The sequence below is a fragment of the Gadus macrocephalus genome, chromosome 16, assembly GCF_031168955.1.
Source record: "Gadus macrocephalus chromosome 16, ASM3116895v1".
Classification (NCBI taxonomy): domain Eukaryota; kingdom Metazoa; phylum Chordata; class Actinopteri; order Gadiformes; family Gadidae; genus Gadus; species Gadus macrocephalus.
The window spans coordinates 6617468-6633482 of NC_082397.1; the positions used below are offsets into that span (position 1 = coordinate 6617468).

At 47.2% G+C, this 16015-nt stretch overlaps 2 protein-coding genes across 5 annotated transcripts in view; both read right to left on the bottom strand.

Moving 5' to 3' along the window:
* Positions 1-282: 282 nt before the first annotated feature.
* Positions 283-9972, bottom strand: ap2m1b (adaptor related protein complex 2 subunit mu 1b). 3 transcript variants are annotated; one of them, XM_060075866.1, is made up of 11 exons: positions 9576-9972; positions 8199-8317; positions 6360-6625; positions 4998-5080; positions 4005-4140; positions 3437-3584; positions 2927-3046; positions 1813-1948; positions 1531-1628; positions 1320-1431; positions 283-1023 (listed from the first exon to the last, which is right to left on the bottom strand). In XM_060075866.1, exons 2-11 carry the CDS (start codon positions 8270-8272, stop codon positions 889-891), a joined length of 1308 nt encoding a protein of 435 aa, XP_059931849.1. In that variant the 5' UTR covers positions 8273-8317; positions 9576-9972; the 3' UTR covers positions 283-888. The 3 variants fall into 3 exon arrangements, with proteins under 3 accessions (XP_059931849.1, XP_059931848.1, XP_059931846.1); XM_060075865.1 differs by having other exon boundaries at positions 4005-4138; positions 4990-5080; positions 9481-9956; XM_060075863.1 differs by having other exon boundaries at positions 4005-4138; positions 4990-5080; positions 9576-9955.
* A 243-nt stretch (positions 9973-10215) lies between these two features.
* Positions 10216-16015, bottom strand: part of LOC132474922 (segment polarity protein dishevelled homolog DVL-3) — a 10901-nt gene continuing 5101 nt past the window's right edge. Inside the window, exons 8-15 of one of the 2 annotated variants that reach the window (XM_060075844.1) lie at positions 14869-15008; positions 14553-14629; positions 14395-14462; positions 14204-14284; positions 13077-13211; positions 12738-12908; positions 11831-11974; positions 10216-11308 (exon numbers count right to left, since the gene is read on the bottom strand). In XM_060075844.1, the coding sequence (XP_059931827.1) occupies positions 11070-11308; positions 11831-11974; positions 12738-12908; positions 13077-13211; positions 14204-14284; positions 14395-14462; positions 14553-14629; positions 14869-15008 (1055 nt within the window). In that variant the 3' untranslated portion in view covers positions 10216-11069. The remainder of the gene's footprint in view (positions 11309-11830; positions 11975-12737; positions 12909-13076; positions 13212-14203; positions 14285-14394; positions 14463-14552; positions 14630-14868; positions 15009-16015) is intronic. The other variant, XM_060075845.1, reaches the window with a different exon arrangement.

The following is a 16015-nucleotide window of genomic DNA, read 5'->3' on the forward strand; positions in this document are numbered from 1 at the left end:
AGCACACATAGATCTTGAATATACCAGAATAACCCTGACCAGATCAAAACTAGATCTAGAACACACAGACTAGACATGACCAGGCCAGAGGTAGACCAGACAGACAGATTCAGATTAGACCAGACCAGACTAGATTTAGACTAGACCAGAATGAAACAAACAGTCAGACTTGACCTGGACCTAGACCAGCCTAGATATAGACTAGACCAGGGCAGACAGGACCGGAATGGACTGAAACAGGCCAGGACCGAAGACATCCAGACCAGAGAACACACCAGGAGGTTGTGGTATTGATTCGTTTTATTTCAGATCAACTGGCCGCTCATCTTACATCAACACACATTTGGTCACGACAGAATACACCTGGTACATTACAGCCTTCATCATCATCATCACTTTAACACAACCAAGGAGACGTTATACTTTATCAATGGTAAATATAGGATAAATATCTTATATATGTATGAATATATAAGATATTTATGATATGGCAGAGAGATACTCTGGAACACACACAGACAGACAACTTACACTAGTTACTTTAACTACTGTAGTACTAAGGACAAGGTATTACGGTTACTACTGTAGTCCCAACTAGTGTACTGCAGTGTGTACCGTAGTAACTTGCGTACTACTATAACCACTAGTTACCGCGGTAACTAGTTCCAGGTGTAGCTGAGCTACCCTGACAGCGAAGGGGGTGGGATCTAAGAGCTACACCAATCAGCAGGGAGATAACAGATGATTGACAGGTCACGGTGGTCCACGTAGAAGACTACAGCTATAGGTTGTAGGGAGTGGAGGATTGAGGAAAATAGTCCGGTGACTGGCCAAAGGGCGGAGGGGAGCTGGGAGTAGAGGATTGTGGGTAATTCTGTTGTTGGCCAATCAGCATCGAGTCTCGTAGATCCCGCTGCGACCGATGTAGCGCACCCATTTGATGACATCATGGTCACTGTAGTTGAGCTTGGACTCAAACACCTTGAGGTATCTCACCTTCAACCCTGACGGGGCGAAGGGAACCTGGAAAACACAGACAGGGTTACACACAGACAGGGTAACACACAGACAGGCTTACACACAGACAGGCTTACAGACAGACAGGGTTACACACAGACAGGGTAACACACAGACAGGCTTACACACAGACAGGCTTACAGACAGACAGGGTTACACACAGACAGGGTAACACACAGACAGGCTTACACACAGACAGGCTTACAGACAGACAGGGTTACAGACAGACAGGCTTACACAGACGACCTTACAAACAGGCAAGCTCATATATGGGAAAAGGGACAGACAGGCAGACAACTGACCTCAAAGTTCATGGAGATGGGGGGGCGAGTCCACTTCTTCTTCTCATTGGTGGGCAGCAGCTCAATCTCAGCACTGATCTGAGACTCCTTCATCCCAGCCATGCGCTTAATCCTGCACGCACACACACACACACACACACACACACACACGCACATTGAATACTGGGTGACAAGCAGGAGTGGGCGGTCCACGTGCCGTAGCTCCACCTACTTCCAGACGATGGCGTTGTCGCTGGCCTTGTACTTGGCCTTCCCCTTCATACAGATGACCTGCACCCCGCTGGTGTTCAGGGGGGTGGGGATACGCACCTGGGACACACACACAGCCTTACAACACAACCCGGCACCCCCAACCCTGCTTTCGACCCGGGGTCACTGATTAGACCCTGTACCCGTGACATCACTGCTCCCTGTATACATGACAAGACTAGTGACTGACTGACTGACTGACTGACTGACTGACTGACTGACTGAGTGTGGGTGTGAGTCTGACCTCGATCTTCTGGGCGAGCAGCGAGGCCTTGAAGTTGGACTTGATGACCACCTTGACCTCCAGCTTGGTGCGGCCCACCTCCCTCACCAGGGGGATGACCCTGAAGGGCAGGATGATGTCCTTGGTGGTCCGGTACCTGGGCACAGAGCCAGCAGCTCACGTCAAACCACACATCGACCAATCAGCGCATTCCCAGTCGGGTTCGACCAATCATCATACAGTACTTCTCCACATAAATCGCCCAAAAAATGTGCTTTCTTCTTCATGTTATGAGCAAACAGACATGTCCACATCTATATATATATTTTTCAAATCTTCCTGTTTCAAACTTCGAGGGAATCACACAAAGCGTTGCCTGTCTTACTGCAACGTTGGAGAAAAAGTTCCTCAGAATCAAGTATTTGGCCGCAACAACGACAGAAGTACCTAGGGCTGGGCGATTAATCTAATTTTGATCACGATTACCGCTGGGCACATATCTGTATATCATTTTAGATTGGAACATTTTCTTTTTGACCATTTTGTGTATTTTTTTAAGGCGAAATTTCAAAGTTCTCAATTACAACGTTATTTTGAAAAATAATCGTTTGAATAATCGTGTTTTCAATATTGACTAAAATAATGGATATAATGGATAATCCGTGAGGAACTCGGATTAGAGCCGCTGCTCCTTTACTTAGAAAGGAGTCAGCTGAGGTGGTTCGGGCATCTGGTAAGGATGCCCACTGGGCGCCTTCCTTGGGAGGTGTTTCAGGCACGTCCAGTGGGGAGGAGACCTCGGGGAAGACCCAGGACTAGGTGGAGAGATTATATCTCAACACTGGCCTGGGAACGCCTCGGGATCCCCCCGTCAGAGCTGGTCAATGTGGCCCGGGAAAGGGAAGTCTGGGGCCCCCTGCTTGAGCTGCTCCCCCCGCGACCCGACCCCGGATAAGCGGATGACGATGAGGATGAGGAAAATAATGGTGATTATGATTTTTCCCATTATCGAGCAGCCCGAGAAGTACCCGGACCCTCAAACATGGGGCCCTTATGGCAGTGTTTGTTCTGGATGTGGCGGACGTGGTCTTTTGGGTCCCAGGATAAAGGGGGTTCAGGACGGATGACCCCTGACCTCATGAGCTCGTAGTCTCCGTCGGGGGGGATGAAGCTGATGCTGCGCTCCGAGTCAAACTTGCTGAGACGAACACACTGGTGGAAGGTGCAGTCGTCTATCGCTATGGACTGCTTCCCACTGGGGAGACGGACAGACAGATGGACGGGCAGACAGACACAGAGGTAGACAGACGGACGGACAGGCGGACAGAAAGACAGACACAGAGAGAGACATTCAAGTTATGAGGCGATTTAAACAAATGTCTCAAATTGAAAGTATCCATTTAAAGAGACATACATAAATGTATTTATAATTATATTATATCATTATAGTCATTATTCTAATTTTGATAGACATTACAGAGCCCTATCAGGGTGAAACGATGAAATATATGTATATTCCAATAAATTAATCATATTTTTCTTACTGCGAGACAAATGACATTTAAACAACATGTTATTATTATTATCTTAAAAGAAAAAAAACATCATCTGAAGCACGTGTGAGCTTGGTGGGTTGACCTCTAACCTCTTGGCCGAGTCGTCCGACGTGGCTCCCTTGCCTTGTTGCTTGTCAATCACGATCTTGTCGTTCATTCCAAACTTGCACTCGGGCATCCCGCTCAGATAGCTCTTCATCACCACCCGGCCCGACACATGGGCACTGAGCACCTGACCTACATCAACACACACGCACGTTAGTACACACACATTCAGATATACACATTTGCACAGACACACATTAATAAACACACAGAAATTAGAACATACAAGCATCTTAGTACACAAACAAACAAACATTAATATATACACACACACACATTAATAAAACACACACATTAGTATACAAACATTCATATAAACACAAATTCGCAGACATATCAGTACACCACAAACACACACACCCAGACGCGGACATTAATATACACATTTACACATACACACGTCAACACACATAACTGATTTCTTTCCTTTTGACACTTGATTTATTGATTTCCGTCAAGATGTAAAGAGTATTTAATACACACACACACGATTTTGTAAAAATACACATAAATATAAATATGATAAATATGAATAGCTGTATGTTTTCTGACCTTGTGGGGACATGAGTAGGTTGACGCTCTCCAGGACGTCTAGGAACAGCTCGTTGCGGCGGTACTTGATGCCTTCACGCCGCCAGCCGATCTGTCCGGTCACCTGGCTGGTGATCTGGGACTGCTCGTCCTTACTCTGGAGACAAGGGAGACGGGACAACGTTACTATGGAGACAGGGGACACCGTTACTATGGAGAGAAAGGAGACGGCCACTGTTACCCTGGAGACCAGGGAGACGGGACGCTGTAACCCTGGAGACAAGGGGGACGGGACACGGTTACTCTGGAGACGGGACCCTGTTACTATGGCGATGGGACAGTGTTACTCTGGAGACAAGGAAGACGGGACAATGTAACTCTGGAGACGAGACACCGTTACCATGGAGACAAGGGAGACGGGACACTGTCACTATGGAGAAGGGGTGCTGCTGCCCTGGAAACAAGGGGCCCGGGAAACACATGTTCACACTTCATTTTGATATCGGTATTGGCGAGAAACTTACATGATGCTGTGATGCGGCAGGTCCGTCCGAGGAGAGAAAACACACATTTTACACTTTGTTCTTCTATGTTGTCATGGTGACCCTACCATCCTATAGGACACGTTCTACTATGTTGTCATGGTGACTCTTCCATCCTATAGGACATGTTCTTCTACTATGTTGTCATGCATGGTGACCCCATGGTGTGTGTGTGTAGTGTGAGGGTCACCCACACACACACACACACACACACACACACACACACACACACACACACACACACACACACACACACACACACACACACACACACACACACACACACACACACACACACACACATGGTTGCAGAGTTGAGGAAGCGCACATGCGGTGTGAATAAAGTGCACATTGTAAATAAAGTGTAAGTACGTAATCAAACGCTTTGGTTGGGATGCGGCGATGCGCCCATGATAAATAAAGAGCACATAGTGTAAATACAGTGTCAGTTTGTGTGTAGGGACTCTCTGACCTGGCTCTTGATGCCCTGCTGGGTAATGAAGGTCTTCAGGGCTCCACTCTCTGAGTTCTGGGGGTAGCCGAAGTCCAGGATCTCTACAACAAGAACCAAAAAGTACTGGTCAGAAAGTTTCCTGGGGAACAACATAGTCATGATAGAGGATGTATACCTATATGAATGAGCAGTCTAGCCCCACATACATAGTTTTCTAAAAGACAGAATTTGTGTACAGATATGCATGAGAAGTCTCGTCCCACAGACATAGTTTTCCGAATGATAATATGAGGGACAAGAAGATATTTGCGGAGGAGGGGAAACACAGGGTGACCATTAACGGTGAGCTTCCATCCTGGCTTTCATTATAAAGCTTAGACCATCAGAATGAAAGAATCAAATATCAAAGTAACGTCTGGACAACATTATCACTGAGACACATCGCACAGCATGAGAAGGACCGTGGACCTCTTGTTTCGCCTTCTACCCACGCTGCACTCTGTTTGGGTTTGATTCGCATGACGGGGTTGCATTCCGTTCTGTCGTGTAACACAGCGTATTTCACGCAGAAACTAATCGACCCGTCACCAGCGCAGGTCTCCGTTGAAGCGTGTTTCAGATTCCGAGGGCTTCAGTCACATCCGGCTGCTTTCTGCAAACCTGTTTGTGGTGCACTTCCATGTTTGCAGTTCCTGTCATAGTTTTTCTTTGATATTCCTCCACCTCATCTGGAAGTCCCTAGAGTAAAGCGTCTTTCTGACTTCGCTTACCTCGACTGACAGATCAGAGAGCACAGAGTACAGAGCTGCAGCGCTGGATTTTCTTTAGGTCTTGATTTTCTCATCCAGCATACAAAAATCAAAACCTAAAAAAACTACAGCACCACAGAGTGTCATGGCTTCCTGGAGATCAGAGCACTCCCTGTCTGTCAATAGCTCGGCTGAATTCCAAAATGTATTCCAAAAGCGTTCCTCCATAATGCTCTTCCACTGAACCTTCCAGGAGACAAGAAGTAGCACTTAGGGGCTGACGGGGGGGAAAGTCTCAATTCGCAGAGCCTATATGTGGGAATGAGTCCCAGATTTCCTGCTCAAATTACACAGCTTGGCTGCCAGTCGGGCTGTGCACCGAGTGGTACCAGTCTGCAGTTCGTCCAACAGATGGCAGTGGGACTCCGTAATGGGATCCAGCAGCTACACACGTCTGAACTGGCCTCACTCAACTCAACTCCTGGTACCAATTGACCATAAAAAAAACATGGACCCCAACACATACGGATCCTGGGCGGGGTCCCCCTGCAGACCAGAACGAAGAGAACCCTGAGGGGGGGGGGGGGGGGGGGGGTAAGGATGGTTCTGAATTGATGTGATGGTTCCGTACCGTCGAGCAGCTCATAGATGAGCACGAAGTTGTTCTTGATGTTCTCCTCGCTGATCTTGCTGAAGTAGGCCGTCATGACGTCGCACATCTTGTACAGGAACTCGAACACCATGGCGGCGTTGACGTTCTGCTTGGTGACGGCCGCCAGCCAGATGTTGGAGCGCTTGACGTGGAAGAAGCTGGTGCGGGCGATGTTGGTGACGGGGGAGCGCACCTGCTGGCGGGCGTGGATGACGTTCACGCGGAACGCATCCACCGCGTTACGCCTGGACGCATGGGAGACAAGAACCCGTTACACACCTGGTCACACACGCCACACACCTGTACAGCCGCGCACCTGTACACACCCACACACCAGCAACACACTTATACAAACACACACACACAGCTACACACCAGTACACACCCACACACCAGCAACACACTTATACAAACAGCTACACGCCAGTACACACCTGTACAGCTACACACCCACACACCAGCAACACACCAGTATGCAAACATACAAACAGCTACACACCAGTACACACAGAAAGCTTGACACACACACCCTACACACCCTACACAACACCTGTACAGGTACAGACCTGTGCACACACAAAGCTACACCCACCTGCACAGATATCCCCTGTACTATAGCTACACATCTGCACAGGTAGGTATCCCCTGTACACACACTAACGTGCAACTGTATAGAAGGTCTGTCTGCCAGCAAGCCAGCCACTAAGTTTTAAATCCTTAATTCAATGGTTCTACCCAATAAGTATCAGATGTGTCACCCAAAGCTTTGTCATCACAAGAGGGGGGCTCGTCTACCCTCGTCACTGAGCAGCACAGTGTGTGATTGGATTAGGCTGTTGCCTAGCAACAGCTCTCTGCATCCCAGACCGGCTTCACAAAGCATCCTCCCTCCCCTCTGCATCTTGATTGCAGGCCCATGTGACGTGTCCCTCTGTCCCTCTGGAGTCCTGTGTTGTCTTCTACGGTCACTGAGCTGATGTACCAGAAAAAACTTTTTTTAAACGATTGAGCTAAGGTTTCGCCTGTGCATCATGTAGGGCTCCCATGATGGATATGGAGTGGATAAACTACTCTAAGTGTTTGCCCCCCTTGCAGCCAGCTGTGGCGCAGCGCCACTGCCAGATTACCAGCGCCACCGCAATCAGCAAAGCAAACAATATGTGTTGTATACATTTTTTATAATAATTTATGTTTTTGACCTATTTTTCAATAATTTGTTAAAAACAAATCATAGGTGCCCCCTACTGCACCCACTCAAATGTTACATTTTCATTATTGTGATTAATGAAACATTGTGGAATAATATTGACCTCAAAAGAGCGTTGCGGAATAAAAAGGAAAAGAAAACACATGACGACGATGATGTGATGCGGTGGCATCAGCTCATGAATGGCTTTAGACTAGAAGGGGTTACGCAGCAAGACGTAATGATAGAAAGAAGCCTACATATCTAATTGTGGAGAACCGAAGCGACAGTATTATGTAATCCAGATGATGGGATGGCTACAGACAGCAGAATGAACTGTATCGCATGTAACCGTATTTTCAGCATCTCACAGTGCGCTTGCTGGATCCTCACCTCAGCTTCATGCACACGCACATCAACATAGTGCACCTCAGCATCGTGCACATCAACATAGTGCACCTCAGCATCGTGCACATCAACATAGTGCACCTCAGCATCGTGCACACCAACATAGTGCACCTCATACACACCTCAGCTCCACTGCTGAAAACATAACCTAGGGAAACAGGGTGCCATCACATCATGCCCAGTACCAACACGCAGGGAGACAGTATGGTACATTGGACACTCACCCGATGTCATCCCTGTACACCCGGGAGATCAGCACCTCCCCCTTGTGGTTGTAGATGAACAGTCCTCCAATCATGATGGATACCTGGCAGTCACTCAGCCACGCCCATTATCTGCCAGCCTATGGGGAGACAGCAGAGCAGACTTTAAAAAAGTGCTGCAGGTAAGACTCGGGAGCAGAGAAGAGTGGAAGAGAGCAGAAATTAGCTGGGAGCGGGAGCGGTTTGAAATCGAAATAGTCTACTACAGAGGCCGCTGCAGTCAACCAGAACAGATATTCTCACAGCCCATTTCACTCACTAAGAGCTGACGGATATATAGATAGATAGATATAGATAAAGATATATAACCTACAGCACCTTTAATAATACTAGTATATATATATGATAGCTGTTAAATCTTATCTACAGCACCTTTAAGCCAAAATATGTCATAATAACGGATATTTTAAGGATCTGCATTTTGACCTTAGATTAAAATGATACCAGAAGGGAAATTAGGTTGCCACAGCAGAACGCACAGGACATTGTATACATTTCAATAAGAATAACGTTTCAATATATAAACAGAAAGTAGACTGTAAAAAATGAAAAGTAGACTTTGCTTCTACATTTCTACGTACTGAAAACACAGTCTATGCTCCATTATGGAAGCTATGACAGAGCGTTACATCAGTGTCTATACAGCAGACCAGCAGGCCTGGTCACAATATTAAGCACAATCAATTATTTACAGTACTATTAGTAATAATATTATACCTTTAAACTATAATATATATTTAATGAGTTAGGAATACTACATTTGTTATTGATCCAAAACCATTATGTGATCAATTAAAATGCCATATTGAAGGCTATTTCGTTTACATTGTAAGAAGTATTTAGTTGACCCACATATTGTATTGGTAGATGCTATTGTTATCGATCCTAATCTAAGTATCGGAATTTCTACATTTTTATATATATATATATATATATATAATATATATATATATATATATATATATATATATATATATATGGCTAGCTGCTTAGCTTAGCCGATCATCTGATGATCGTGTTCATCGTGATGTTCATGCAGAGGCTTTATGTTATGTTATTTATATTGAAACACAGATATGTCGAGATCCGGCGTCAAGAGAACCAAGATAACGTGAAGAATATCATCTGACACCGCTAGCCAGCGAGCTAACCGAGCTAGCCGAGGATGCTAGCTCTGCTGCAATGCAGACTCTTAACATGATAACACACAAAATATAACATGTAAAAACACGTCTAATCGTACCTGTAACACAACAGTACCCCACACACCGCTACACACCAAATGCACCGCACACACCAGGAAGAATAATCGGTTTGCACGTCAAGAACCGCACTCACCTTCCCCTCCTCGGTCTGAAGCAAGATGTCGACGACTGGCTGGACTCTGCTGTCAGATGATCCCAGAAGGACGGGATGCGAACCAACAACCAGCACCAACACACAGCTCCCGGGATGCGACCGAACAACAGCACCAACACACCGCTACCAGGATGCGACCCAACGACCAGCACCAACACACCGCTGGAGGGATGCAACTCAACAATCAGCACCAACAACACACCGCTGGAGGGAGGCGATCAACCAACCAGCACCCACAAACCGCTGCCGGGATGCAACCCAACAATCAGCACCAACACCGGGATGCGACCAAACAATCAGCACTAACACCGGGATGCAACCCTTACAATCAGCACCCAACAGCACCAACACCGGGATTCAAACCAACAACCAGCACTACCTAAACTTCCTTATTTTCTTTCTCCTTCCTTATTTTCCTTGCGTTTGTTTCACACCCTACTCGGCTTAATAGCCATTTAGTGTTGTCTTGTACACACGACTATATACTTGAATGAGAACCGTGTTATAAGCTTAAAACGAATGTGTTTTATGGATTGAACACACAACTTATCAGAAAGACTAGAATATAGACAATAAGATGTTCATCGAAGGCCCACACACGCACACAATAAAACCAACATTTCATGACTCCAAAAACAAGCTTTAATTACATTTTAAAAAATAAACACACAAACATAAAGGTCTTTCGACAATATGTCAATAAATAAAATGAGTAATATTCACATGAATGAGAATCCATTGATGTCACAATAAATAACAATACATGTAAATAAACCAATATCCTTGGAGGAAACATCACCATTACCCCGCAGTGTGTGTGTTTGCGTGGCCATTTAGTTAGGAGGGTGAAATAAAGCTCCTTCATATAGTTGTGTTACATTTGTACAGTACAAGCATCGGTATTGTTCGTTCCAACAGTATTTCATCTTCAGTGTGAATTAATCTAGAGTGGAAAACTACGTGAGACACGACAACTACTGGAATAGGTCCCCTCAACCCCGCCAGCCCGTCCTTGAGCGGGTCCTGCAGGGGGCATGGTGGCAGAGCCAGGACCCCCGGCCACAGGGTGATCAGGGAGTCCCTTCTCGTTTAAATAACGACATGTATAAGAAGATTGTTATTCATAATAATGATAATAACAATATCATATATAAAAATATAGTTAATAATAATATTATACATAATAATATTGTTATTAATAATTTTATAAATATAAATATTGTCATTAATAATATTATAAATATCAAGAAGATATTAATAATAATATTTATTTGAGTTTAGTCTTGATTAGAATGCAGCTACATACAGCTGTGCTTCATGAGGTCGTCAAGGTCACATTACGTCGTCAGGGGGCATCGCAGGAGGTCAAATGATGTCATCAGGAAGTCGCATGACATCATAAGGAGGTCGCACGACGTCCAGCAGAAGGCCACATGACTTACAGTGGGAGGTCACATGACTTCAGGGGGGAAGTCACATGACGTCCAGCAGGAGGTCGCTGGGGTTAGCGATGGCGAGGCGGAAGGACTGGCGCGAGGCGGGCAGCTCGGACGAGAGGTCGTGACCCCGGCCAGGAAGGGAGGAGGGGGGGCTGGAGGGAGGCTGGGGGGTGCCGTCCTCAGCGGGGGGGTCCCCCGCTTCCTGTCTGCTAAGGAGGGGGGAAGGGGCGAGTTCCTGTCTCTGCCTGCGCTCAGAGCCACTGCTAGGACTTCCTGTAGGAGGGAAATACACTGATGACATCACGCTGATGACATCACGCTGATGACATCATGCTGAATTGCTGATGCCATCATATTTAGGATCTAGAGGAAGATAGCTATGATATAGCCATCGACTTTATCCCATTGACGGGGATATTGATGAAATAGCTGAAGATATTGATGATATAGTGATGATATAGTGATGATATTGATGATTTAGTGATGATATTGATGATACAGTGATGATATTGATGACAGAATTGAGAATCAAGAAAAGTCATTGATGTTATAAAGCGGATATTCCCGGAGGATAACAGAGGAGAACATTGCAGATGGTAGTTAGATAGATAGATAGGTAGATGGATATTGTTGATATAGGGAGGATATTAGTGATAAAGTTTAAGATATTGGTAAGATATATAATTGATGGAATTGATTATCTACTGACGATATAGCTGAAGGTAATGCTGACGGTATTTTATGTAGATGAAACAGTTGTTTGAATGATACGTTTCAGGCAGGGTGACCTCTGACCTCCACTCTTGTGGCTCCGTGGGGGTCCCCAGGGGGAGTGCAGGGGGGGAGGGGGGGAACCGTAGGGGTGAGGAACGGGGTACTGGCCAGGGAGGGACCCCCGCTGATGGAGAGGAGCACAGCCATCTGGAGACAGCCCCATGTCTGGTAGAGAGGAAGAGGAGGAGGAGGAGGAAGGGGGAGGAGGAGGAGGAGGAAGGGAGAGAGCAGAGAGCAGGAGGAGGAGGAGGAGGAGGAGGAAGGGAGAGAGCAGAGAGGAGGAGGAGGAGGAGGAGGAGGAAGGGAGAGAGCAGAGAGGAGAAGGAGGAGGAGGAGGAGGAGGAAGGGAGAGAGCAGAGAGGAGGAGGAGGAGGAGGAAGGGAGAGAGCAGAGAGGAGAAGGAGGAGGAGGAGAAGGAGGAGGAGGGATAGGAGGAGGAAGAGGAGGAGGAGGGGAAGGAGGAGGAAGAGGAGGAGGGATAGGAGGAGGAAGAGGAGGAGGAGGGGGAAGAGGAGGAGGAGGGCAAGGAGGAGGAGGAGGAGGAAGGGAGGAGGAGGAGGAAGGGAGAGAGCAGAGAGGAGGAGGAGGAGGAGGAGGAGGAAGGGAGAGAGCAGAGAGGAGAAGGAGGAGGAGGAGAAGGAAGGGGAGGAGGAGGAGGAGGAGGAGGAGGGATAGGAGGAGGAAGAGGAGGAGGAGGAGGAAGGGAGAGAGCAGAGAGGAGGAGAAGAGGAACGAGCAAGAGGAGTGGACAGTGGAGGAGGAAGAAAAGAAAGGAGGGAGGAGAGGACGGAGGACAGATGAGAGAGGAGAGGAGAGAAGAGGGGAGAGGGTCGGGGGGGAGGGGAGAGGAGAGGCTTCATATCACAGAAACACGTACAGAGAGGCAGAGGCCAGGGGAGAAGGAGCTATGAGAGGGGGATCTGCTCACCTCCTGTGGCGGTCTTGTTGAAGGCGTAGTAACACTGCTCTGAGAAGCTGATCTTGCTGACGGTGGGTCTGATGTGTCCCGAGGCTAGCAGGTTAGCGGCGTAGCGCCGTGCCTCCCTGCGGTCGGAGAAGCCCTCCACCCTCCGCTGGAGCCAGTCCACCACCTCAGAGCCTGTGGGGGCATCCCCTCTAACCTTTAACCCCTGCTGTACGCCAAGCACAGCACCGCATTGTGTGTTTGTGTATGTGTTCACCTAAGAAGGCGTTAGGCTGTGTGTGTGTGTGTGTGTGTGTGTGTGTGTGTGTGTGTGTGTGTGTGTGTGTGTGTGTGTGTGTGTACCTATGAAGGCGTTTGGTATAGTGATCTTCAGCCACATCCTGTCCCGTACTTCGAGCCCTGACTGGGGATTGGCCATCGCCTTGGCAACAATCGCCATGTCACTGTGGATGGTCAGACGATGGTCCTCCTCCTGACCTACAGAGAGATGGACAGGGAGCCAAAGAATACGGGGTAGAGAAATTGGGGTAGAGGCTCTCAAAATAAGTGCTTTTTAAAACATAAACTAAATGAGAAAAGTTTCTGCGGGCCAATGGCGGCCCGCAGAAACATTCCTGGCGGCCCGCAATGACATACAGATGTAAGCAAAAAAATAAAATAATATATATATATAGATATATATTTTTTATTATATCAATATTAATTTAAACCAAAATAAATAAATATAAAGAGAAAGGTCGACTCTCTCTAGCTTTCAATTAAATCCTGTTATTTGTTCGTTTTAATCCGACTGTACATTACTTTGAAAGGATGAACCTCAGTTTTGTGATTTGGACCTCACTTGACCTCACTCCCAGAGGTCCATGGTGCAATGTTCTTTTTCACCACTGGGATGCTGACGGCGTTTCCCGTCTATTTTTTTTCCTTTGGCGGCCCTCAGTCAAATTCTGGGTTCCTAAATTGGCCCTCGGCTGTCAAAACTTTGAGAACCCCTGGTATAAAGGGTAGAGATTAGACGGTAGAGGGTAGAGCTTAGAGGGTAGAGGGTAGAGTTAGCCTGGGTAAACCCATGCTGCCTTGTGTGCGATTTCATTTCGCGCTTCTAGGCAGCTGGATCCGATTTTCGCCTGAGATGGGGAACCAATCACAGAACGGGGAGGGACGGCAAGACGACGACGACGTCTATGCGACACACCCATCATCTTCTTCCTCATCGAATTTCTGTGGCTCTACATACGTCACCTGGTATAATTCATAAGATTGGCTATGAGCTACGTACAGACTCATATGATAGACATTCGTAGCGCCCAATAAACGGCTCCGGGCAATCGTAAACCACACCTAGAATACGAGAAAATGAATGCGTGGTTCCCAGACCTCTTCTCAACGTAGATTGAGATGAGGTCTGGCGTTAGCCAGGCTAGGGTAGAGTAGTAGGAGGGTACATCCAGAGGGTAGAGCCTAGGTACCGTAGTGGGGGGGTAGGAGTCCGGTCATGGCGGCCGTGTGTGACACCCAGGCTGCCGGGTCGATGGGTCTCACTGGTTCACCTGGAACACACACACCATGTTATGTTTGTGTGTAACGGAAGTGCTTTGTGTATTGATTGTGTATGAGGCGTGTGTGTGTGTGTGTGTGTGTGTGTGTGTGTGTATCTTACTCCTGGCGAGTGTGAAGCAGTTCTCCGGCTGTGGATCCCAGCACTTCACAACCGTCAGTGTGATGGGCCTGCAGACAGACAGGCAGGTGGTCAGACAGACAGTCTTTGCGTCTAGTTAAGGTTAAGCCAGTTAGGGTGAGTTAGTTAAAGGGTCTTACCCCGGTTTGTGGACGACGTCTCTCAGCACCCTGACGGCCTCGTCGTTAGTCATGTTCTCAAAGGTGATGTCATTCACCTTAAAACACACACACACACACACACACACACACACACACACACACACACACACACACACACACACACACACACACACACACACACACACACACACACACACACACACACACACACACACACACACACACACACACAGATAGATAGGGTCAGGCCACTTCCTGGTCTGACGGACAGGCGTTACGACGGACGCATTGGTCAGACAGACGGGCGGTCGGACCGACCGACAGGGGGCCCCACCTGCAGCAGCATGTCTCCGGGCTCGATGCGTCCGTCGGCGGCCACCGCCCCGCCCTTCATGATGGAGCCGATGTAGACGCCCCCGTCGCCCCGCGCGCTGCTCTGGCCCACGAGGCTCACGCCCAGGAAGGCGTAGCGCTCTGCAACACAGGGAGATCATCACTCTGGGATGTCACGCACACACACACACACACACTGACGTCACGCACTGGGATGGCCCACAGAGAGGCCACCACACTTTGCTGTCCGAACAATGTTGCGTCACACACGGATGTCACAACACCGTGATGGTATACTCTCTGATGTCTCAATAGTATGGAAGGCCATTGGTGACAAAACCGTCTGGGCAAGTATGCCTTAACATGAAATTTTAAATCATTAGATGGTCAATAATGTCAAAATGTAACATAATAATAATAGTCTATACTGTAACCAAGTCAAATAAAACAGCATATTTATTAATTTGGCTTTTCAGGTCCTTCTTATACATTCATATGTATGTTCTCAGCCTATGTCTATGAAATTGTGTCAACTGTAATGCTTATTTAAAACCTTTGACGTATCAGTGCCGGCTATGGTCGGCTATGAAGGAGTATTGGCCGATTGAGAATAAATCCGCCAAAGTGGTCAGGGTTGTATTTAGGTGAAACAACTACCAACGTAATAGAAAATACCACAATCTGAGATGACGATCAATAAAGAAAAATGCCAAGCTCATTCAGAGAACAACCACATGCAACCACACACATTATTGCCTTGTAAACCATCACAAGGCAATAATGTCTAATGGATTGAGGTTACGTAGGCCTCAATCTCAGCATCACATGGTGCAGACGTGGTCGGTCCGTAGTCGAAACATCACCTCATGAATATTTCCAAACGTCTTCACACACTCTCAAAAGTACAGAGATGTGTGTAATTACATATGCAAATATATGCAAATAAATGCCAAAAATACTGCAGCATTAGTAGGTTAGGCGTTCCTTTTGTCTGAACACGGCCCTTTCTTCCTTGTTCTTGTCCGTACGTTAAACATCTTTATTTTTTCGTGGTCCATTAGGTCTTCTTAAGGCGTATTTTCCGGGGGGGGGGGTTTCCCGACGGTTTTGTCCTCAATGGCCTTCCATAGAATAGCGTTATGTCACAA